Genomic DNA, 9,391 nt, shown 5'->3' with positions numbered 1-9,391 from the left:
AATTTTAGCCAATATTTTTTATAACTTTGTGCATTAAACAAAGTGTGTCTACATTCACACATTTCATTTGTTTCATATACACCTTATACACACAGCCTGAAGGTTATTTAATACAAGATTTTTAATAACTTTGTATATTAAACAAAGTTTGTGTACATTGAGCCATCAAAAAACAAAGGTTTCACTATCTCACTCTCACTCAAAAAAGTCCGTATTTCGGAATATTCCGTATTTCGGAATATTTGGATATGGGATACTCAACCTGTATATATAAAACTATCAAATTTATTGTGCAAGGTGGGCAAGAAATAACACAAACACACAGTCAAAAATAATACCATTGTTTTATCAGTTTAATTGCATAATGAACAAATTATACCAAATAGAAAAAAATGGAGAAACAAAAATTCCCCTTAAAATTGCTTCAGAGTATAAAATTACTACTAAATCAATGTTGCTGTAAATTCAAAATAGAAAATCCATATGGAAGCTTTATCCGGATACCTTAAAAAACAGTGCCACACCACTTGATATGCATGCATCATAATAAGTAACATTACAGGGTACAAAGTTAGAGTGCATGGTTGGAACAATTAATATTAATTTACTGGCATACTGCTGGACCCTGAAAGATATGCTGGTCACGCAAGCTGCAATAGTAGCAATGGAAAAATGGTCACAAAGTAGCATTGCACTGGCTCCCAAAGTTACCAATGCTGACTAAATCATTATCAAACATTGCAGTGGAATAAGTACCCCTTTATAGGTCTAGATAACCTAGCATGGATATCATACATACAAATCAGGTAAAATGGAAAAAGGGATTCATGGAAATGATAACCATTTTCTTTTCTTCCACAATGAATCATATAAGCTGAAAATGACCAGATATAGGAAGTTATTTATTTTGTCTTGCATGATTCCATACAGCGGTGAAGAAAATAATGTTAATGTTAAGTGCAAACAGTACAGAATACACATTTTAGTGAGATATTTTTTAAGTTTGTAGTGCTAGTTTTAATTAAACTTAAATTCTGGAATACCGACACATCAACTCTTTTTTCCTACCTATATTTCCTATGAAAGCACAAATCAGACACTGTGTAATAATACACCCTTGACTTAATTCTGCTCTGCTTTGCATAAATAACATTACACTGAACACTATCAGCTATTCAGTCAAACACCTAAGAGAGTAGTTTGAACACAGAGTTCTGTGCTTTCTAATGTACTCTCTATTATGTTTTGTTCTTCATACAGACATTTAGATAATCAACTTTAGCATATACAATACTTGATACATGTTTAACCATCAAAACCATGATTAGTAATTGATTTTACACTGTTTAGGTAGTCCATTTAGAACCATTATAATGAAGATTATCACAATAGTTGCTCATTAATTAAAAGCTTTAGCTGGGTTATCTTTGGCTATTTGAACAGCATAATATGTTACAGGAATCAACATAATCTATGCATCATTTAGTGATTTAAAGGAGCAAATTGTTTAACACAAAGGCCTTATTCGCTGAAAATAAATGAGCAAAAGACATAGGGCGCTATCCTATTAGCAGCGGTACTTTACTGCTGCTAATAGGATTGCCAGGGACTATCCTATTAGCCCCAATGCCAGCACCTATCAGGGATTATGCTTTGGGTGCCTGAGCATAATTTCCGATAAGTGACCTGCGGAAGTGATAATTCATGGGATCGGGGATTTATCTCCGATTCCACGTGTTTTCATGTGATCGCAGGTCCAATTTCTGCCGTTGAAAATAGCCTCTACTTAGATACAGTGATAATGACCATCAGTCATTATTAGCGATATCTGGTCATTTTTTAACATCCGAAATGGCATCAGGGCTAAAAGGATGCCACCTAAAATGTTGATGTAAAGAAAGTGGCTAAAGAATTACAACACAGTAAAGGAAAACAAACAGGAAAGCAAGAGAAAGACAACTGAAGTTGCCCATTTTTAGTCATCAAGTTCTCTATAAATACATTTTAATTCATCCAGTCATTTTCACAGATTAATATAATTTGGATTAAAAAGTGAATATAATATATGTGGGAATATTAAAGACTGAAGTTGGAGGAACACTGCGCACAGCTCAAACATTAAATAACAATGTTTGGCCATTGTAAAAAATGATGATCATATGTTAAGGTCTGGAACATAATTGTTGTGTATTTCCTTCTGATTGTATTTATTCTTCTGCTTCTGCTATGTAGAAACGATACATCAAGGCAACAACAGCAGCCGATATAGCAGGGATAATCCAATTACTCCACCAGCTAAAGGATAAACAAAACATACACAAAATAAAATTGGCAATGTAAGTAAAGATAAAAAATAAATGTCCACTTATTAAAGAGAGCTCAACATGCCAAACCCGATTACCCACTTAAGTGTATGAAGCCTATGGCTTCATAATAACCAATAGTGCTCTTCAGTTGAAAGCAGTCTGTTTGATGTATAGAACACAATGCAATTTTACCACAGCTCCGAAAACTAACAGAAATATACAAATTCCTATTTAAAAGTGTGTATTAAGTGCTCATTGGCTTTCATAGATAATTATGTACATTGTGTTATCTAACTTTAACTAAAATGTTTCTTACTTTATTGTGTTTAGTATAGCTATGTACAGGTTTATAAATTTCTAAGCTATTCCTCTGTAATGTGAATGCATAAACACAGTGCCTTGTTAGGATCTTTCTCTGCTTTACCATTTTATGAACCTCCAGCTATGGCCATGCACCAAGTGATGCCAGTAATGACAAAGATTAAGGGCGGCACCCTATAAACTGCAATGAATTGCCACAGCTAATGGATTCCCCCAGGCTATCGCATTAGCCCCGTAGCCCAGCACTCATTGGGGATTTTGCTTCATGTGCCGTAGGCACGCAAAGCAGACTCCCCAATAACTAGCCCCAGGAGACCTGTTTTCAGATGGCAACACATGGATCCGCAAATTTATCACGGATCCCATGTGTTATTGCCCAATAAGAGGTGATTTACAGCATGAAAAAAATGGTAATTGGATAGCCTGATAGTATTATCGGGCTAAAAAGCCAATTATTACAGAGCAGTAACTCATTGCATGCAATAGGAAACCGCCCAAAGGCTCTTTGAGATGTTGCCCTAAAGCGGTCACATGAAAGTATTAATTTAAGCTCATATTAAGGCCCCATTTATAGAGGTCTATAGCACTAGTCTATTTTTTTGGCTTTGCACACAATACACATTTATGTGCAACTACAGTGTACATCTGTCAATTGATATCTTATGATACATTAATATATATTTGCCATAGATCTTTTCCATTAGTCTTTCCCAGAGTCTGTGCCTGATGTAGAGTACATCGGTACATAAAATCGGTCTAATTGGTCTTAATGATGAAGAATAGGACAGAAAACATTTGTTTGCATTTTTACATATCACCACCTTACATGATAGAAAAGTGTCAATACCTTGAATCAGAATCAGAAGTGGTAATATAGGTATCCTGGAAAAAAAAAAAAAAGTTGTTAAACACGTGACTAGTACAATATTACACTAACTATAAAATGAGTAATTATGAAACAAAACATTGAAACACTTTTAGGAGTACATCTGGCTAAAGAGTGCAATTTTGTATGGCAAAACCACAATAGACAAATTTATAATATGTGCAAAAATTTGGTAGTGGAGGTCCACCTAGCACAAACCTAAATCACTGTAAATAAAAATCCCTGTATTATAGCAACATGCAAATAATAAGATTTTACTTACCGGTAAAACAATTTCTCGTAGTCCGTAGAGGATGCTGGGGACTCTAAGGACCATGGGGAATAGACGGGCTCTGCAGGAGATAGGGCACTTGAAGAAAGCTTTGGATTCTGGGTGTGCACTGGCTCCTCCCTCTATGTCCCTCTTCCAGACCTCAGTTAGAGAAACTGTGCCCAGAGGAGATGAACAGTACGAGGAAAGGATTTTTGTAAATCTAAGGGAAAGATTCATACCAGCCACACCAATCACACCGTATAACTTGTGATAAACTACCCAGTTAACAGTATGAACAATAACATAGCCTCGGTTCAAACCCGATCAACTATAACATAACCCTTATGTAAGCAATAACTATATACAAGCCTTGCAGAAGAAGTCCGCACTTGGGACGGGCGCCCAGCATCCTCTACGGACTACGAGAAATAGATTTACCGGTAAGTAAAATCTTATTTTCTCTAACGTCTTAGAGGATGCTGGGGACTCCGTAAGGACCATGGGGATTATACCAAAGCTCCCAAACGGGCGGGAGAGTGCGGATGACTCTGCAGCCACGATTGAGCAAACAGGAGGTCCTCCTCAGCCAGGGTATCAAACTTATAGAACTTTGCAAAGGTGTTTGACCACGACCAAGTAGCAGCTCGGCACAGTTGTAGTGCCGAGACCCCTCGGGCAGCCGCCCAAGAGGAGCCCACCTTCCTAGTAGAATGGACCTTAACCGATTTAGGCAATGGCAATCCTGCCGAAGAATGCGCCTGCTGAATTGTGTTACAGATCCAGCGAGCAATAGTCTGCTTTGAAGCAGGAGCGCCAAACTTGTTGGGCGCATACAGAACAAACAGAGCTTCGGTCTTCCTGATCCTAGCTGTTCTGGTCACATAAATCTTCAAAGCGCTGACCACATCCAGGAACTCGGAATCCTCCAAGTCCCGTGTAGCCACAGGCTCGACAATAGGTTGGTTCATATGAAAAGATGAGACCATCTTGGGCAGAAATTGAGGACAAGTCCTCAACTCTGCTCTATCCACGTGAAAAATTAGGTATGGGCTTTTATATGATAAAGCCGCCAATTTCGAAACCCGCCTAGCAGAAGCTAAGGCCAACAACATGGCCACTTTCCAAGTGAGGTATTTCAACTCCACTGTTTTGAGTGGTTCAAACCAAGGTGACTTGAGGAAACTTAATACCACGTTAAGGTCCCAAGGCGCCACCGGAGGTACAAAGGGAGGCTGAATATGCAGCACGCCCTTCACAAAAGTCTGTATTTCAGGAAGAGAAGCCAATTCTCTTTGAAAGAAAATGGATAAGGCCGAAATTTGAACCTTTATGGACCCTAATTTTAGGCCCAAATTCACTCCCGTTTGAAGGAAGTGAAGCAGACGGCCCAACTGGAACTCCTCCGTAGGAGCAGCTCTGGCCTCACACCAAGAAACATATTTTCGCCATATACGGTGATAATGTTTCGACGTCACGTCTTTCCTAGCCTTGATCAGGGTAGGAATGACCTCCTCCGGAATCCCTTTTTCCGCTAGGATCCGGCGTTCAACCGCCATGCCGTCAAACGCAGCCGCGGTAAGTCTTGGAACAGACAGGGCCCCTGCTGCAGCAGGTCCTGCCTTAGAGGAAGAGGCCACGGATCATCTGTGAGCAACTCTTGCAGCTCCGGATACCAAGTCCTCCGTGGCCAATCTGGAACAATGAGGATTGTTCTGACCCTGCTTATTCTTATTATTCTCAACACCTTGGGTATGAGAGGAAGAGGAGAAAACACATAGACCGATCTGAACACCCAAGTTGTCACCAGAGCGTCTACCGCTACCGCCTTAGGGTCCCTTGACTTGGCACAATATCGCTTTAGCTTTTTGTTGAGACGGGACGCCATCATGTCTATTTGAGGCAGCCCCCACCGACCCGTGATCTGTGCGAAGACTTCTTGATGAAGTCCCCACTCTCCCGGATGCAGGTCGTGCCTGCTGAGGAAAACCGCCTCCCAGTTGTCCACCCCCGGGATGAACACTGCTGATAGTACGCTTACATGGCCTTCCGCCCAGCGTAGAATCCTGGTAGCTTCTGCCATGGCCACTCTGCTTCGCGTTCCGCCTTGGCGGTTTACATGAGCCACTGCCGTGACATTGTCTGACTGAATCAGAACCGGTTTTTCCCGAAGCAACTCCTCCGCTTGACGCAGGGCGTTGTATATGGCCCTCAACTCCAGGACGTTGATGTGGAGACAAGTCTCTAGATTTGGCCAGAGACCTTGGAAATTTCTTCCCAGTGTGACTGCTCCCCAGCCTAGGAGGCTTGCGTCCGTGGTCACCAGGACCCAGTCCTGAATGCCGAATCTGCGACCCTCTAGTAGGTGAGCACTGTGCAGCCACCACATGAGAGATACCCTGGTCCTGGGAGACAGGGTGATCCTTTGATGCATTTGTAAATGGGACCCTGACAACTTGTCCAAGTGGTCCCATTGAAAAGTCCTCGCATGGAACCTGCCGAAGGGGATGGCCTCGTATGAAGCTACCATCTTCCCCAGAACCCGTGTGCAATGATGCACTGAAACCTTTTTTGGCTTTAATAGGTTCCTGACCAGGGCTATGAGCTCCTGAACCTTTTCGATCGGAAGAAAAACCTTTTTCTGGTCTGTGTCCAGAATCAGGCCCAAAAAGGTCAGACGCGTTGTAGGGACTAGCTGGGACTTCGGTATATTGAGAACCCAGCCGTGTAACTGCAACGTCTTCAAGGACAGAGACACGCTGTCCAGCAACTTCTCCCGACATCTCGCCTTTATGAGGAGATCGTCCAAGTATGGGATAATTGTGACACCCTGCCTGCGCAGGAGCACCATCATTTCTGCCATTACCTTGGTGAAAATTCTCGGGGCCGTGGAAAGCCCAAACGGCAACGTCTGAAATTGGTAGTGACAGTCCTGCACTGCTAATCTCAGGAACGCCTGGTGAGGGGGGAATATCGGAACATGAAGGTAAGCATCCTTTATGTCCAGGGACACCATCCAACCCCCCCCCCCCCCTCCAGGCTGGCGATGACCGCCCTGAGCGATTCCATTTTGAACTTGAACCTCTTCAAGTACAGGTTCAGGGATTTTAGATTTAAAAATGGGTCTGACCGAACCGTCTGGTTTCGGGACCACAAACAGGGTTGAGTAATATCCCTCTCCTTGCTGGAGATGAGGAACTGTGATAATCACCTGTTGAATATACAATTTTTGGATTGCTGCCAACACTAGCTCCCTCTCTGACGGGGAAGCCGGCAGAACAGATTTGAAAAACCGGCAAGGAGGCAAGTCTTCGAATTCTAGCCTGTATCTCTGAGAAACAATCTCTAATGCCCAGGGATCCACCTGCGAGCGAACCCAGACGTGGCTGAAAAACCGAAGACGAGCCCCCACTAGTTCTGCCTCCCCCCGGGAAGCCCCAGCGTCATGCGGTGGACTTTGCAGATGCAGGGGAGTACTTCTGCTCCTGGGAACTAGCTGTGTGCAGCCTTTTTCCCTTGCCTTTTCCTCTGGCAACAAAGGACGATCCCCGTACCTTCTTGCTCTTATTGGAACGAAAGGACTGCATTTGATAATGAGGTGCCTTTTTTGTATACTGCGGGGGGAGATAAGGTAAGAAATTTGACTTACCAGCCGTAGCAGTAGAGACAAGGTCCGAGAGGCCGTCTCCAAACAACTCCTCCCCCTTGTAAGGCAAGGACTCCATATGCCGCTTTGAATCGGCGTCTCCCGTCCACTGTCGGGTCCACAAGAGCCGCCTAGCAGAAATAGACATAGCGTTTATTCTGGAGCTTAGTAAACAAATGTCTCTTTGAGCATCTCTCATATACAAGGCAGCCTCCCTGATATGTTCTATGGTCATTAAAATGGCATCCCTATCTAAGGTGTCAAGCTCCGTAGATAAGGAAACTGCCCATGCCACGACAGCACTACAAACCCAGGCCGATGCCATAGCCGGTCTAACAATAGTACCGGAATGAGTGTAAATGTGCTTCATGGTAATTTCCTGTCTGCGATCAGCAGGATCCTTGAGGGAAGCCGTATCCTGCGAAGGCAGTGCCACCTTTTTTGATAAGCGTGTCAGCGCCTTGTCTACTTTAGGCGAAGATTCCCATCGTATCCTATCCGTTTGTGGAAAAGGATACGCCATAAGAATCCTTTTGGGAACTTGTGGTCTCCTATCTGGAGATTCCCAAGCCTTTTCGCACAATTCGCTCAGCTCAAATGAGGACGGAAAGGTGACCTCAGGCTTTTTCCCTTTATACATGTGTACCCTCGTGTCAGGGACAGGGGGTTCCTCAGTAATATGCAAAACCTCTTTAATGGCAATAATCGTGTACCGAATACCTTTTGCCACCTTCGGCTGTAATTTTGCATCTTCATAGTCGACACTAGAGTCCGTATCCGTGTCGGTATCTGTGTCATCGATCTGGGATATGGTGCGCTTCTGAGGCCCCGAAGGTCCTGGCGCCACAGGGACAGGCATGGTCTGACTACCTGACTGATCCCTAGCTGCTGCCTTGTCTAACCTTTTATGCAATAGATTGACATTTGCATTTAAGACATTCAGCATATCCATCCATTCCTGTGTCGGCGCTGCCGACGGCGAAATGACATCCGAGCACTCCCCCTCCACATTAAGCGAGCCTTCCTCGTCAAACATGTCGACACACGCGTACCGACACACTACACACACACACACACACACACGGAAACTCTTTTCTGAAGACTGTATCCCCTTTAAGGCCCTTTGGAGAGACAGAGAGAGTATGCCAGCACACACCCCGGCGCAATGACCCTGGAGACCAACACAAATTGTTTTTCCCCAACCGCACTGTATAATATGTTATCCGCCAATTATGTGCCCCCCCCTCTCTATTTTAAACACCCCTTCACCGTGTGTAAGCAGGGGAGAGTCTGGGGAGCTTCCTCTCAGCGGTGCTGTGGAGAGAAAATGGCGCTGGTGAGTGCTGAGGGAGAAGTCCCGCCCCCTCGGCGGCGGGCTTCAGTCCCGCTCAAAGTTATAAAAAAATCACGGGGGCTCTTTTATATACATGTACAGTGCCCACCTGTACATGTATATTGTCTTTTGCCATAAGAGAGGTGTTATATTGCTGCCCAGGGCGCCCCCCCTGCGCCCTGCACCCTTACAGTGACCGGAGTATGTGAGGTGTATGGGAGCAATGACGCACAGCTGCGGTGCTGTGCGTTACCTCAGTGAAGCTCTGAAGGCTTCTGCCGCCTGAGACGTCTTCTGACTTTGTTTCTTCTGTCTCTGTGAGGAGAACGGCGGCGCAACTCTGGGGGTGGACGCCCAGTAAGAATCTGTGCTCACCCCCTCTGGAGCTATTGGTGTCCAGTAGCCGAGGAAGCAGAGCCTATCAATTAAGAAGGTCTGCCCCTCTCTCCTCAGTCCGTTGATGCAGGGAGCCTGTTGCCAGCAGTGCTCCCTGTAAAAATGTAGAAAAAATCCAAACAAAAATGCTTCCTAGGCAGAGAACTCCGGGGAGCTCCCTGCAGTGCACCCATCTCGCTCTGGGCACAGTGTAAAACTGAGGTCTGGAGGAGGGACATAGAGGGAGGAGCCAGTGCACACCCAGAATCCAAAG

At 44.2% G+C, this 9,391-nt stretch overlaps 1 protein-coding gene across 1 annotated transcript in view; it reads right to left on the bottom strand.

The window, feature by feature from the left end:
* Positions 1–325: 325 nt before the first annotated feature.
* The window catches only part of LOC134928079 (cytochrome b5), a 115,888-nt gene continuing 106,822 nt past the window's right edge, over positions 326–9,391 (bottom strand). The window contains exons 4-5 of the mRNA XM_063923377.1: positions 3,475–3,509; positions 326–2,295 (exon numbers count right to left, since the gene is read on the bottom strand). Coding sequence (XP_063779447.1) covers positions 2,208–2,295; positions 3,475–3,509 — 123 coding nt within the window. The 3' untranslated portion in view covers positions 326–2,207. The remainder of the gene's footprint in view (positions 2,296–3,474; positions 3,510–9,391) is intronic.

Source organism: Pseudophryne corroboree, chromosome 5 (genome assembly GCF_028390025.1).
Source record: "Pseudophryne corroboree isolate aPseCor3 chromosome 5, aPseCor3.hap2, whole genome shotgun sequence".
NCBI classification, from domain to species: domain Eukaryota; kingdom Metazoa; phylum Chordata; class Amphibia; order Anura; family Myobatrachidae; genus Pseudophryne; species Pseudophryne corroboree.
Note: the sequence above shows the minus strand (reverse complement) of the source record. Positions and strands in the feature narration are given on the sequence as shown.